At 54.6% G+C, this 14758-nt stretch overlaps 5 protein-coding genes and 1 non-coding gene across 6 annotated transcripts; 2 read left to right on the top strand and 4 right to left on the bottom strand.

Moving 5' to 3' along the window:
* Nucleotides 1-1167: 1167 nt before the first annotated feature.
* BO82DRAFT_t48 lies at nt 1168-1239 on the top strand. Its single transcript has one exon. It is a non-coding gene; the product is annotated as a tRNA-Glu (tRNA).
* Nucleotides 1240-1645: 406 nt separating this feature from the next.
* On the bottom strand, nt 1646-4121 carry BO82DRAFT_429029 (putative rhamnosidase B; the record flags this gene model as incomplete). The annotated part of the gene is made up of 3 exons (XM_025640495.1): nt 1646-2245; nt 2334-3650; nt 3738-4121. 3 exons carry the CDS (start codon nt 4119-4121, stop codon nt 1646-1648), a joined length of 2301 nt encoding a protein of 766 aa, XP_025495703.1.
* A 243-nt stretch (nt 4122-4364) lies between these two features.
* Nucleotides 4365-6840, bottom strand: BO82DRAFT_429030 (putative ABC transporter). Its single transcript, XM_025640496.1, has 2 exons — nt 6068-6840; nt 4365-6002 (listed from the first exon to the last, which is right to left on the bottom strand). The coding sequence occupies exons 1-2, from the start codon at nt 6789-6791 to the stop codon at nt 4489-4491; spliced, it is 2238 nt and encodes a 745-aa protein (XP_025495704.1). The 5' UTR covers nt 6792-6840; the 3' UTR covers nt 4365-4488.
* Nucleotides 6841-7042: 202 nt separating this feature from the next.
* BO82DRAFT_350842 (glycosyltransferase family 32 protein) lies at nt 7043-8567 on the bottom strand. Its single transcript, XM_025634257.1, has one exon. It carries the CDS (start codon nt 8234-8236, stop codon nt 7142-7144), a length of 1095 nt encoding a protein of 364 aa, XP_025495705.1. The 5' UTR covers nt 8237-8567; the 3' UTR covers nt 7043-7141.
* A 1019-nt stretch (nt 8568-9586) lies between these two features.
* BO82DRAFT_350844 (chitin synthase export chaperone) lies at nt 9587-11542 on the bottom strand. Its single transcript, XM_025634258.1, has 3 exons — nt 10960-11542; nt 10308-10879; nt 9587-10253 (listed from the first exon to the last, which is right to left on the bottom strand). Exons 1-3 carry the CDS (start codon nt 11195-11197, stop codon nt 10068-10070), a joined length of 996 nt encoding a protein of 331 aa, XP_025495706.1. The 5' UTR covers nt 11198-11542; the 3' UTR covers nt 9587-10067.
* Nucleotides 11543-12338: 796 nt separating this feature from the next.
* Nucleotides 12339-14564, top strand: BO82DRAFT_398385 (uncharacterized protein; the record flags this gene model as incomplete). The annotated part of the gene is made up of 1 exon (XM_025639027.1): nt 12339-14564. The coding sequence occupies one exon, from the start codon at nt 12339-12341 to the stop codon at nt 14562-14564; it is 2226 nt and encodes a 741-aa protein (XP_025495707.1).
* Between the last annotated feature and the right edge of the window lie 194 nt (nt 14565-14758).

Genomic DNA, 14758 nt, shown 5'->3' on the forward strand with positions numbered 1-14758 from the left:
ATCTGATTGGATAGAACCGCGCGCCCCGTGGTTGACCCGGCAGACGGTGGCATCCACACCCACCACACCCATGGCCCTGCCTGCCCTGCCATGCGCTGCGCTGCCAGACAGGAAAAAAAAAAGACCCGGCCGGATCCACTTCTCGGCAGCCTGGCACGGCAAGATTTGGTCGCTTCAGAATTTACTCCGAAGAATGAATCCTTTCGAGGCTAAATCGAACCAATCATCTGCGTCCGTCCCTCAATTCTTCAGTGTCAAGCAGAATTCATATCCTGCTAATGGGTAAAAATGCATGGACGGGCAACAGCGGTTAACGATTAATCAATATGGATGGAGTGGGGGGAAGAGGAAATGGATGAATAGGTGGCTGGCACGATACTGAGTCAATTTCGAAGGATTTCTTGCCCATGGAGGTGTGTGTTTGTGCGTGTGCGTGCGTTGGTATTGTGGGCAGTGGCTTTTGTTTCTGGGTGGGTATTTTAGGGAGGACGTTTGGGCTAGTTTTGTTTACGGGTGGGGCTTGCGGTGGGTTTGCTGTATTGTATGTTTTGTATAGGCTAGATGATGTGTATGTATGTGTGTGTATTGGTCTTGGTAAGGTCAGAGTCATGGTGTATTGTAATGTTGACTCTGTATTTATGATATTTGCGGGACATGGCTTAACATCGGGCTCTGGTTTGTATACAATGAATGCAGTGCAATCCTTGAAGGAAATTGAAGGATACCTACCTTTAACATTGCAGAAGAGCCTAGCATGAATCAAAATCGTGTTATCAAAGACACATCTAGTCTTGTCGGACACCTTACACCTAGCAATACCCTAAGGTAGCCTGGCTGTCCCTTCGTACAAGGAGTATGTCCTTATTCTCTAGTCTACCAATTCCATCTTCTATCTTTATTTCCTTCCCACAACTACCACCCAAATCACACTACATAATATTCTCCAGAGAATAATATCCATACTAGACTTCCCCCTTACCATACCACCTCCTAGCTTGAACATCTCAAGAGTGTATAAGATGTCATCGCATACCACCCAGCAAACACAATCTTCCAGTGACCACTGACCACGCCCCCAACCAGAAAACCAACCTCCTCTTCACATTCCACACACAGAGCCATATCTTTACCAGATGTTGCCAACAATTCAGCCATCTACCACAACAATCCGATATGGTGTAGTGGCTAACATCGCCGTCTCTCACACGGCAGCCGGGGGTTCGATTCCCCCTATCGGAGTTCGCTTTTTGTGGTCTTTTTGCTCCAGCTTTCGGTGTTGACGATGTTGTTGTGTGGTTGGCGTGTTGTGGGCTGCGCGTCATCTGGCTGGCACTGCGTCTGTGATCTACCTGTCGAGTATGTTGCTGGGTTTGGGCATTGCGTTGAGGATCTTAGACTTGGTTGAACTTGATATTCCCTATTCAAGTGCATGATTCCGCTTGCTGAGATATACTAAAGACTATGGGACAGTACGGAGTCTGCAGGTGCACGATGGACGCTATCATGCCGTGGTACATGCAATCCTGATCCTGATATACAATAACTCCCCAAAGCCGTATATTTCATATCAAAATCTACAAGGTCTATGATCACCCCTTCATCAAAAGCTATACACAATCAAGATCCAGATCCCGCCGCCAACTCCCTAAACCCTAACCACCCTCCCCGGCGCCAACTCAACAACCGCCGTCCTCCCCCCCGCAACAACCTCAACCGTAACCTGCGCCCTCGCCTCCACCTCCACCGGCCTATCCCTCCCCCAAGCCACCTTCACCTCCCCAGCAGGCGTCCACAACCACGCCTCTGCCTGCGCCACCAGCTCCCTTCGCGGCTCGATCCGAATCCGCACTCCCTCCAACCCCGGCGCCACCGGCGTCACGCCGAACACCTGCGTGACCAGCTCATTGACGGGACAAGCACTCCAGCCATGACAATCACTGCGGGCATTGACGTCGTCCTCAGCCCACGTCGTCAAATTCTCCGCCATCATGGCGCGCCACGGCTCGAGGAGGCGGTGGAACACGTCCGCGTAGACGCCGGCCTTCTCGGCGGCGCGGAAGACGTAGAATTTCATCGCGTAAGAGCACTGCGGAAGAGACGTGTCCTCGACGCACCGGCGCAGGAGGCTCGCGGCGTCCGGCCCCGTGATTGTCTCCGACAAAATGGCGAAGATCTGCGTGTGCTGGCTGTACTCCTCGACGCCGGGCCCGTCGGTGTACAGCCCGTCCCTTCGGCCGAGGCAGTGCTGGTTGACCGCAGAGCGGAGGGCCGCGGCGCGCGCCCGGTATTCCGCTGCTGTGTCGGGGCGGCCCGCGAAGGTGCACAGGTCGAACCGCGTGCAGGAGGGTCATCGCGTACAGGAGGCTGTTGATGGTCGCTGCCCCGGCGCTGCGGGAGTGGTAGGCGGGTGGCATGCACGATTTGAATATTTGGCCGGGCACGAGCCATTCTTTGACCCAGTCGACGAAGGGCCAGGTGTTCGGCGCGAATTGCCCGACTAGCCCCCGGCTGTCGAGGCGCTGCGAGAAGTGGTCCAGGATGCTGTCGACCGTCCCCAAATACCGGCGGACGAGAGTCCGGTCGCCGAAGTACCGCATGTGGTCGTGCACCATCAGGATGAAGTAGAGGGAGAACTGCGGGATCTGTTTGAGAGGGAGCCCCGTGGGGTATTGGGCGATGATGAGGCCGTCGGCGGTGCGGCTGGCGTGGAACTCCTCCATGGTCTTGCGGGCTAGGCGGTCGTCCGGCGAGAGTTGGTAGTTGAAGAGCATCTGCAGCCGCGAGTCGGATGCGAACTGGTTTTGCTCGTAGAAGGGGCAGTCCTCGAAGGTTTCATGGCGGCAGTTCTTGAGGGTGTGGAGGCTTATGTCCCAGATCTTGGTAAGTTCGTCCCCGGCTTGGATCTTCGTCTGGATGTCCAGTGGGTACGATGTCTCACGCAGGGAGATCCGGCTCAGGGTTAACGGCTGGTCGGCCGTGACGATCTTGATCTGCACGTAGCGAAAACAGCGGAACCAGAATGGCTCGAACGAGTGCGTCTCCTGGCCCGCCGTGACGGTGTAATAGTCCCTCGGCCCGTAGAGACGACCGCTGACGTCCGCGCGGTTGGCTTTGGTTCGTGGCATGGGGAAAGGAGCGGTATCCACCCCTAGGTCCTTCTCATAGCACTCCGCATACAGCACTGTGATGCTCGTGCCTAACCCTCCACTGAACGCCAGGTTGATGAAAGCAGTCATGAGGCTGTCCACGCTCACGTCGACCGTTACGCTCTCACCCGCCGGGACGACGACAGGCTGACCAGCAGATAATAGCGCTTCCCAATCCTCCGTTGCAATTGCCCCAGAAGACTTGGTGACTCCATCAAAATTGCAAGGTATCTCCGGCAGAGCAGGGATTGGCCGCGGGCTAAGCTGCCAATGGCTCACGATGGGCATCATCTTGACCGCGTTCGACTGCACGAGAGCAGACTCCCATGCGGAGTCATTGTATCCAGCGTCTAGCCAACCACGCAGGGCCGGATCCTCCTCGACCCGCTCATTGTTCGCCATGAACGGCGGCCCGAGCAGGAAATTCCACTCCGCGTGCGGAATGACCTGCACGGACTTCTGCTCCCAGCATCTCCACGACACATCGCTGGAAATTGGGATATCCTATAAACTCACATCAGCAAACTGTTTCTGTGAAAAATCAACAAGAGCAACGCGGGCAACGGGACCCCCGCACAGCAGCCAACCCACCTCCCTGGCCGAATAGAGCATGAACCCCGGCAACGGCGAGCTGACGATCGAGGACGAGCCGGCCACGATACTCGAGTAGCGTAGAACCCGGGCACTGACCACGTTGGCACCGGCGACGAGGTACGGGCGAATGTCCACCGTCTCGTAGTACCACTTGCCGGGATGCGATTTGCAGGGGCCGAAGCTGACGCTGCGCCCGTTGACGAACAGGCGATATCGACTATCGGCGGAAACGTGCACGAGGTATTCGTGGTCATTGCGAGCGGTGCCAGGCCATTGGAAGGTTTTGCGGAAAAGAAAATATCGTCCGGGCTGGTTGTCCTCTTCCAGGTAGTGCGGTACCCAGATCCATGGGGCGGACAGGGCCCAATCCGTGCTTGTCATTGCTGCTGCTGCTGCTGCTGCTGCTGGTATTGCACCGCGGAGGTTCTATATCTTGTTGTGAGGGAGTGGTGGGAGTTGACAAGGATGGATTTAAGGAACGGCCGTGGGGAGCTCGGATAACCCGCTCGGTCAACCATTACCCCGGATGATTCCCCCGCACTCGGCTATTCCGGCTCCGTCGTCAGCGCTCAACTGGTGGAGTACTGGACAGAGGACGGAATGTGGGGAGAGGCTGAGATCTATGTTCATGTTGCGCATTTTGCATTCTATATCAAGCGTAATAATACATTTAAGCATCCGCTAAATCCAACCAATCCACTAACTCGCCAGATGTAGTTTTGTACAAAAGTCTAACACTTCCGAGCTTCTAGACAGATCGCCAATCGTACCGATTGTAGTCCTCCCGTACCGCCTCCCCCTCCGGGACCTCCGCCGGATCAGCTGGGGTGGTCCTCTTGTTGTAGACCCCCGGCGGCGCCCACAGCATGTTCCAAACCTTGGGGCTACGCAAGGAGCTCTGCGGCTGGAGCGGGCCGAAGCGGAAGGTGCCCTCCTGTTCTTCCGACGGCAGACGCATGTAGTAGCGCACGCTCTCGGGGATTTCCTGACGGAGATGGCTTATCATGATGAGGGCCTGCTCATCGGAGAGACCGCCGAAGCGAGACTCCGGGCCAAGTCCGTTTTCAAGGAAGTCAATGCACTTGTCACGTAGACCGTTGGTCATTCCAGAGAACGCCTCATCGAGGATGACGATATCAGGCCGATGAACCAGAGCGCGCAGGAAAAGAGCAAGTCTCTGAAGGTCGGGCGGTAACTGCCCAAACGTGACCATGTCGGCCCATTCCATCTCAAGGCCAGGGGGTTGGTACTCCTTTCTGAAGTGGTAAGCATCGTGCAACGGGAACATCTTGCCAGTGGCTTGCGTAATGACCCCCTTTTTGCGACCTGATCGATTGCGCGGGAGCGCTAGGGCAGTGCTGAGATCAGGCTTGAAATGCTCCAGGATGGCCTCCACGTCCAGATCGCGCTCGTAGTCCATCTTCGGCCGCGACAAGAAGGTCTCAGCAAAGCCGGATTCGATAACTTCCCGCACGGTTAGCTGACGGGGAAAGAAAGCGTGGACTTCGGGCGAGGAGTGACCAATGCGCCGCTGAAGTTCAAAGATGGAGATGCCCGGTTTGCCTTCTTCCGGCAGACGGGAGCGGCCGAAAAGACGGATGGGAAGCGCATATGTCTGAGGGTGGTCGGAGGTGATGAGCGAGAGGAGCGTCGTCTTGCCGGATCCGTTGGCACCGAGGATAATCCAGCGCTGGCCGCGACGCACCGTCCAGTGAAGGCCCTCTTTCAATTCGCCGTCAACAGACTGTGACCAATTGCCCAAAACGGCCTTGTCTCCATACTGCACGCGAACCCCTTCCATTTCGATCAAGGGTTCGCCTCCTCGGGGCGGATGAAGCTTGGCTGGCGCGCTGTCGGACAGAGAAGATGGTGAAAACCCCCTTAAAAATTCCTGCATGTATTCCCGGGTCATGATCGATGCCGCTTTCTGTATAGATCTAACGTAGCTTCCTTCGGTGTTTTTCTGCAGCCTGTTGTAGCCGTCCAGGACGTCTGCCTCATACGGTGGATTGGCAAGGATTTGGTGCGTGCCGAAGCGGCGAGACTGGGCAAATTGTGACCATACATTGGTCAGTTGATGGGCAAGTGCGCGACGCCCCACGTATATCAAGCCTTGGTTGTCGCCGAGTATGACAACATGACTGATCCAGTCTGGCAATGGGTCTTGTGGACGGAAAGCGAGAATCAACCGGGGTTCTGCCTTGCGGGCGAGGCGGCGGAGGAGTTCCGACATTCTTGCGAGGGATTCAGGATCAAGGCCCACTAAAAGCGGTTTGAATCAGTGAGTGATTCGGCGCTGGACAGCATGGGCCAGGATGAGGACTTACTGAAAGGATCGTCAAGAAGTAGCACCTCCGGCTTCTTCAGCAGGGCTTTGGCGACCCGGGCTCGTCGCATTTGACCGTTGCTCAAGTTGGCCACGGGCATGTCCAGAAGCTCAGCCAGCCGCAGATCCTCGATGACCCGGGCGAGCAACTCCTCGTCATCAATGGTACCACCTTGCTCCTCTGGGAGCGGGTTCAACGAGGTCTGGCCGCGGAGAAATTGGCGCACCGTCCAGTCCGTCTCCTCCCGCAGACTCTCATACCGAGCACTCAGATAGGCGCCCCGCGTGCCCCCATTGGCTACGGAGCCTTCTCCGCTAAACCCCAGGTATCTGATCGCATTGTGTGGGAATCGCGCTCGGGGATTGCGCTGGGCGATCTCATCGGTGAGAAGGTACGGGTAACTCCGGCCGTTGGGGGGGTTAGGTATGTACTTGCCGCCAAGGATTTCGAGGAACTGAGTCTTGTCAGAGCGCCCGACAACGGCCCAGGTCTGGATTTCGAAATTATCCTCCTCTAAGGGCTCGCTCGGCAGGGTGAAATCGACGTTTTTGAATACGGCCGGGTTTGTGCCTCGGGTTTTGTCATGAGGTGTGGGCGCAGTCTTGTAAAAGGTCGTGTTCTTAATAGAGATCAGCGGCGGAGAGAGAGAGGATGACAAGCGGATGATCGAATGTGAGAGCGGTACTGACCGGAGAGGCCTTATCCTGCAGGCCCGCCGGAACATGACGGTGCACGTATCAAAGAAACAATGCTGGAATTCAAGCAAAGTCAAGTCGCTCTGAGCGCATCGTTGGAATTCGCCCTGGTCGCCCGGTTTCGGCAGGGAGGGGATCTGCCAAATCCACGTGACACCACGTGCGCTGACTCATATTCCCCACCTGCCTCAGGCCATAACGCTTGGAATTGGTCTGTGCTGCCACTCAGATATCACAGGATGTTAGGTAACTCGTGAAATAGAGAATCATTTCCGTGCATTTAAGGGGAAAAAAAATGATATGTGATTTCAATATATACATAGAAATTAACCAGGAGTAAAGAGGAAGACAAAAGACCAGAATCAAAGGTTAATGCGGGCTAGCGCCGTTGTTCACCTCCCTGGACATTCTTCCAAGAACCCGCATAATGATGCGAGACCAGGTAGGGTCCCTGGTCCTCGGGGTACCCGCCCTGCAGTGCTGCATATGCCGCCTGCGGCAAGACCAGCACGTCCCCGAGCAGCCTCGGCTCACGCAAGTTGGTGATATTGGACCGATCCACCGTCTCGCCCAGCGTATGCGAGAGACTCCGGAGTAGCGCCACGGTGATGGCCTGCGGACCACTCGCATCCACAACGTCGGGAATCATTTCCATCGTCACCCCAGAGAGCGACACATTGTGCGATTGTGCGATCTCCTCCATTTGGTGCATCACATACTCGATCGCCGCCTCGAAGTGATTCAGCCTGGGTTTGGCCATCATTGTCCAACTGGCAAACTGCCATCCGTCAAACTCCAGTCCGACTACAACGTTGACCTGCTCCTTCACCCAGATGTTGCCGTCATCCCTGACAAATACGTCGGGGATCCACTCCGCGATAGGTGTTTCGCAAGTGACATCCAGGTCGCTCCAGATGCCCCCATCGGCATAGAGAATCAACAAGCGAAGGAGATCGGCGCGGATGATTGGGACCTGGATCTGCTGGTAGAGATCTGCCACCTCGGGCCACTCGTCTCGGAAGGTCTCTTCGACGTAAGCGAGAGCACTGTCGTCGGAAAGGATCTCGTGGCGGAGGGACGGGTTGAGCGCATGCCACGATTGGATATAGGTCTGGATGTCCGGAGAAACTCCTTTGGGACCTGACTTTTGCCACAGCTTCAGAGGAAAAGCGGTTGGAGTTGGAATTGGAGTTGGGGTTGGGGTTGGGGTCGCTGCTGAGATCGGGAGTGTGGTCCAGGTGGGTTGAGTGGCGCTAGTTGGTTCGAGTGACGGAGTAGGAGTAGGTGATAGGAAGGCCTGTTGTTGCTGGTCCTGGTCTTGTTGCTCTCGCTGCTGCTGCTGGACCGGGGTTGTATTTACGGAAAATGTACTAGTGACCACAGGCTGGTGGAGTACGCGGTGGAAGAGGTAGAAGTTGAGGAGGAGAAGTGTCGAAAGGGCCAGGGTGACCGGGCGACTGAGCGAGAGAATCATGATGATCGATTATTGCTGTGGTACTGGGCTTGTATTATATAGTGAGTTGGTTCATTCCTTTTCGAGGCGTGCGGTTTAAAGCAGTAGCAGTAGCGAGAAGAGGTCTCGTCGGGTGATTGTGGCAGGGCGTTGGTTGGTTGGTGGTGTCATAAGCACAGGTTGTAAAGACTGACTTCACGGTTCATTGACCGATAGATAGATAGACAAGAAAGCAAAGCGAGCGAAGGGTTCGACACAAGCAAAGAAATGGGCTGAAAGAAGATTAGAGGATAAGGTGGAATGGGATGAGGTTCATCCCAAAAGGATATTGGGGGGGGGGGGGAGAAGTGAGTAAGTGACGACGAGAGGAGAGAGCGAGGGCGACAACCTATAGTTATCTTTCAGTCGGACATGACTGCATATGTAGTAAGATTAATGGACTCACCCAGGGTTCGACTGGGTCGAAGGGTCGGGCTAATCCCCTTTCTCCTTTAATCTACTCGAGTACATTGTGCTTAAGTTCGCTTTAGCGTAAATTGGATCTGCCTCGCCCATTTCCTGATAGGGGCTGGCTGGACAATGCTGGGGGCGGTTTGGGTGAAAGCGGGCGATAAGTGGGAAAGCAATTGCGGGCTAGTCGTTCCAAGTCGGCAAGATTTGCTTCCTGAGATGGGCCTGTCTTACCTGTTGTGGTGCTGAGTACCGTATAGGTAGGGTGGTATTTCTTGATTTCCACCAGGGTGGATCCTCATGGGTCTCAAGCAAATTGCTCGATCCGATGGGCAATCCGTTGGAACATTGGAACCTTTTTTTTTCACTTGTCGCCATTGTCGGTGAACTGTGAAGGCAGAGCACCCCGGATGGGCGGATGGGCAGATAGGCAGATGGGGTTGAGACGAGACTCGGTCGAGGTCCAACTCAGGGTGAGGGACGCTGTTCGATCTCTGACATGCTAAGCATTTGATAGATGGAGCATGACGGACGGACGGACGGGGTCTGACCATTTTGGCACGCCCGCCAGTAGGTTGGCCTGAGGCTAGACTAGTGGCGCTAAGAAGGAAAAAGAGGAAGAGGAAAAGGAAAAGGAAAAAGGGTCTGAGCCGGTTCCGGAGCTTGTCGCATTGGCTCACGGTGGGTTCCATGCGATCCGTGGACTTAGCGAATGTGACCTCGTATTTTCATTTCTCCTAGACTGATTGCTGTGCGTGCCATGGAGAATTTGGTTTAGCCGGCCTACTGACTTACTCGTAGTGCCCACGTACTGCGGTCTGGACAGTCCTCGGCCCTTGCAGAGCGGCAATGTTGAATGGGCGGCTATTTTTAGTCACCGGAACCCCGAAGCTACCGTATGTCAACATAAAGTTCGCATGTGCAGATGATAAACCATGAATTAGGTATGTAATGTATTTGGTACTCGAGATGTGTACCCGTAGATGACAAAATAAGCCCTCGTTAGAAACTATCCTGGGGCCTCAGAAGAAGAACAATGAAACTGGATATTTGGGCATATAGCAAGCAGGCAGGGTGGGAGGCACGATGGCCCCCAATGCAAACAACGCAAACAGGTCATCAGAAAGAACGTCCCCCAAGCGCCTACACATGGATTATACAAAAAGATCGTCAATTATTCGCAATTGCCCAGTTAATCGGGCATGGTTCAAGAGAGCTAGAAAAGCGTTGCGCATAGGCCTTGAGATCCAGATGGAGGAGGGGTAAGGTTCGGAGTTGCCCCCCTCAACCCGGCCCCCGGTGTGCCGAGAAAAGGGGCCGTTTGAAGATGGAATGAATAAGAAGTGCCGGAGAAACCGTGTTGAATTCCAACTAGATGCTAGAGTCCAACACGCTTGGCAAATTAATAATTGTGGCCGTGATAGGTTGACGCTCGGTGATGGTACATGCTCCCCGCATATTCCGAATCAGCATCGGCGTAGATCGTCTGCCGGCGATCCTCTTCGGGAAGGAGCTCCTTAACCTCCCATGTGTTGGGCTTGATTCCAACAGAGAACTCGAGGTCCTCTTTCGTGATATAGTCCCAGAACTGTATACCGCCGTCAGAGATCCAGTCTGTCATATAGAAATAGCATGTGCTTACCTTGTACACCATCATGACCGCTAGCAGGTTGCAAAGCGTTGCGAAGAAGAGTCCATCCATATAATGCTGCACGTTGTCGCAAATCACATTGCTAAACGCATAAAGAAGAACCTGCCCACAGATGAAAACCACAAGACCGAAAGCGATATGGCCCAACGGCCAGCGGTCCTCGAGGGTGTTGAGGACGAGAAGTAGCTGCATGACCAGGTAAATCACGATGAAGATGGCATTCACAAGGTACAGCACAACAAACATGCCGATGGTGTTAGTAGGCCCGAGGCTACCCCAGGACTTGAAGGTAGCGAGGGAGACAAGGAAGGAGACAACAAACATGACCGCCGAACTGAGTCGCACGAGCCAGACAGATAGAGTGGTGCCATCTTCATAGAGCTGGAATCCCACGAAGCCGTTGATAAGCAACGAGGTACAAAGTGCCGAGGCCAAGCCGTTTTGTACGGCAGTAAAGTAAGGAAACGAGCTACTTCCTGGGGGTGTCACGCCTGCATCCAGGATCAAAGAACACATAGTCAAGAGCAGGTAGATGTAGAAGAAGGTCAGAATTTCCTTGCGGCCTGTATGCCATCATGGCTCTTTGTTAGCGAATCCCACTATGAGACAGAGGGAATATCCGACAGAGATGGCAAGACCATACCAACAGCAGTGAACTTCGAACGAACGTGCAAAACCATGATCACCGTCATACCAAGGGCGATGATATGCACGAATGAAGCGGCGCCCTCGAAAATGATGGTATTGGCCAGTTCGATGTTGCGTGCATAGCAGTTGGGAATAATGCCCGTTAGGCCGGATATCGAGGATGGAGGGCCCACCAAGGAGCACAGAGGCAATGGTGCCTTCTCACAGATCGAGTCGAAGTCGCCGAACCCCATTTTGTCTTCGAATAGTTCTTTGAACAAGAAGCGGCGAGGAGAATGTCACGGGCGATCGCTTTGGTCAGAAGAGGTTCCTTGCAAGGTAAATAAGATGGGCGGGCCTCCGACCCGGTCTCCACAACAACAGGTGACAAAGAGTTGGCCTCGCTGCTCCTATTACCGGGCAGCGCCTCGAAGATGCCACACAGCTGGGAAGAAAAGGCAGCAAGAAGAAGATCTTGAAACGAATGTAAAATGAATCGTGAAGACCCTGTCGGGAATAGATGGACGCGACGCACACACGAGGGGTTCAGGGAGAGTGGGAAGATCAGGCGGAGACCCTCATTTCCCCGTCTCGATTGCGATAGCGCAGCGCATCACGGGGTGGTGGAATGGAAAAAAGGATGTGCTGCTATTTTAGGAATAGTGTGGGGTGTTCCCGACACACAACACGTGATCGCGGAGATACCCGCCAGCAACGCCTGAGGCATCCCGCATCTCATGCTTTTGTGTACCTTCATTTGTCTTATGAAGTACTCGACTCACAATACATACAAGAAATTGGGCAGCAACTCCATCCAGCTACAATTGCTCTCATCTACTGGCTGAGAGCTTTGTTTAGCTCAAAACAATGGAGACAAACGAAAGAATACGGTCTACAGGACCAAGCCTGACTGTCTGCTTTGTTGTATCAGTGAAAGAACAACTGCGACAATGTCATTGTGGCCATCAACCAGATCATTCATGCTCAGATAATAAGCTCTCTTTCTGGCCAGGGCAGGTCCCGGGAGACGATGCCAGGTAGAAGATTGTTTGCGGAGATCGACTTCGATCTGACCTGCACAATTGAAGCTCAACCACGAGTACCTGACGTCCTCCGATATACTTCGGCAGCCATGGACAAAGGGCAGACTAATATAAGTAACAAATGTTCGCATCTTTCACCAGCTATTGACTACATCGAGAGTCTGTCATGACCCAATACCCGCAAAATCGATCGGAACAAGATACTTCAGACGAACATTTCTACTTGTTCAGTTTGAAGACCTCGGAGTCTGTGACTCGTGAGACGCCAAACAATATACTAAACCATTCCTCTCTCCACAAACGCCCCAAAAGATTGACTAACCAGTAAGCGAAATCAGAAGAAGACTGCAAGATGTCGAACTACAAAAACAACAGCCGCAATTACAACCGCAACAATAATAATAACAACAACCGCAATAATAACAACCGCAATAATAACAACCGCAACAACAACAATAACAACAATAATAACAACAACAACAGCAACAACAGCAACAACAACAACCGTCTCTCTGTGCACGAACTCCAGCAGGACAAGGAGGTCCTCGACCATCTCCGCGACAGGAATGAGTCGCCCGAAGTCAAGGCGGAGTGGTTCTACCAGACCCTCGACCAGAACAAGACGCAGCTGACCCATGCCGAGCAGAAGGCGGTTGGCCTCGACACGGAGAACACCCAACTCAAGAACCAGCTGCTAGCGCTGACGAAGGCCCTGACCGAGACGGAGAAGCAATGGCACCGCAAAGAACAGGCGTTGCGCCAGGAGCTCCAGGCGAGCAACAAAAGAGGCAAACGGCACGAGAAGAACTTTATCAAGTCGAAAAGGGAGAATGCCAACCTGAAAGTGAGAACCGCGAGGCAGGAAGAGCTGTTCAACGAGGCACGGGAGAGGTGTCGGCAGATGGGCCAAAATGCCAAGCATCGCAACAAGAGCTTGAAGGACTTGCAGAACCAGCTTGTCCGGTACAGCAAGGAAGTAGGAGAGGCGAAAAAAGAACTGCATCATAGTCTGCAGAGAAACAGCTATAGTGACGAAAGCGTCGAATCGCTGAACGACAAGTTGGAGGAGGAGAACTCGTGTCTCAATGAGAAGCTCCGCCGTGCAGTTCGAATGGCATCTGCCCAGGACGACGCCCTATACCTGGTTGCGAAGGGCAAGTCGAAGGAAGAGATACAGAAAAAGAACAAAAAGAATAACAGCACAAGAAATAGCCAACAAGACGACGAGATGGTCGATGTCCTGGATGAAACGAACCGAAGTCAACTCCTGGAGGGTTTCAGCCAGAAATTAGCGGCCTTTACCAACTACGCCAAAAGCTCACACGGTTACGATACAGCCTACGATCATGATATGGCAGATCCGTCCGCAAACCCGCATAACGATCTCAGAACTGGAGTGAAATGGTGGCGCGGGGGAGAGGAGGAGGCCCCGGAGGAGAGGAAAAAGAGAAAGAAACGGGAGATCCCCCAGAGCATGGTTGCCCAGCTCTGGAACCAACCCCGGGAGACCATGCTGGTGGATCAGGGCTCCAGCGTGTGGGTGGAAGAGCCCCGGGTGCCGCTGTACCTGCCGCCGACCCCGACCGAGCCCCGATTCGAGGCGAGATCGCGCAAACGGGGGTTCGCGGACTTCAGTCTGGAAGGCGAAGCCATGGCGCCGGACCCTATTCTGGAGATGGGCGACCACCTCAAGCGCATGCGCATGGGCGACTTGGAGTTCGACTTCGAGTGGCCGTCCCAGGCGCCGGACAGCGGATTCATGGCCATCACGAAGATGCTGGACGACATGAACGTCTCGCGGACCTACCTCGATGAGATCACCCCGGAGACGGCGCTCGAGCAGTTCCTGGTGGTCATCCAGACCGCGATGGCGACGGAGATGCAGCGCACGCCGACGATTGAGGAGCTCCTCGAGAAAGTCGTCTGGTACCTGAAGGAGGCCTCGGTCGTCAACTTCAACCAGCTCCAGAGCCGGTTGGAGCAGTCACAAGCGCTGGCATTACCGCCGCCGCCGCCATTGGTCCCCAAGGCGCGGGTCATTTCCGTGAAGCAGCCAACCGAGCAGGCGTCCACAGCGCCGGCCAAGGTCCTCCCCCGCGAGAAGACCCGATTCGTCGGCCCCAGCTACCTCCCGCCCACGCACAAGCCCACCATGCTCCGCAGCAGCTTCCCCACCACCGCCAAGGAATGGACGAAGCTGTCCGCCGACCAAGACTACCGGAAGGAGGTCGAAGTCCAGAAACCCGCCGACCCGTCCGAGTCCGAGTACGTCCTCCAGCCCCACGAGCCGCGCGACTTTCGGAAGTTCGGCGGTGCCATCGACTTCGACCCGCCGAAGCAGCGCCCTTGGCTGCGGCGGCTGGGCTGCGTCGGAGGGCTCTGCGCCTTGGCTTACATCGCGCTCAGCCGGTACTACGCGGCGCAGAATTCGGCCTCGCTCTGGATGGACTCTAATGAGGTCCCCCTGGAGCTCTTGCGGGTCTTGCGCAAGAGCCACATCGACGAGCACGAGATTGTGCAAATCATGCGGTATGGTGCGGCTAGATTTGCGGATCTCAATGCGGGGATATTGGGCTGAACTACCAAGGTAAGCAAGGGGTGGTATGGAGGCAAAGCGGTCAGATCTGGTTTGCTAGATCATGCTGGCCCAGATTCTTGGGCATGGCAGGGGGGTCCCAAGTAGGACGTAGCTCGTGATATAAATAGACTTATACCGGCAGTAGCGGTGAGTATGCCATGGATGTTATGAGATCAGGTAATACGTACAGTATC

Source organism: Aspergillus uvarum (assembly GCF_003184745.1).
Source record: "Aspergillus uvarum CBS 121591 unplaced genomic scaffold BO82scaffold_6, whole genome shotgun sequence".
NCBI classification, from domain to species: domain Eukaryota; kingdom Fungi; phylum Ascomycota; class Eurotiomycetes; order Eurotiales; family Aspergillaceae; genus Aspergillus; species Aspergillus uvarum.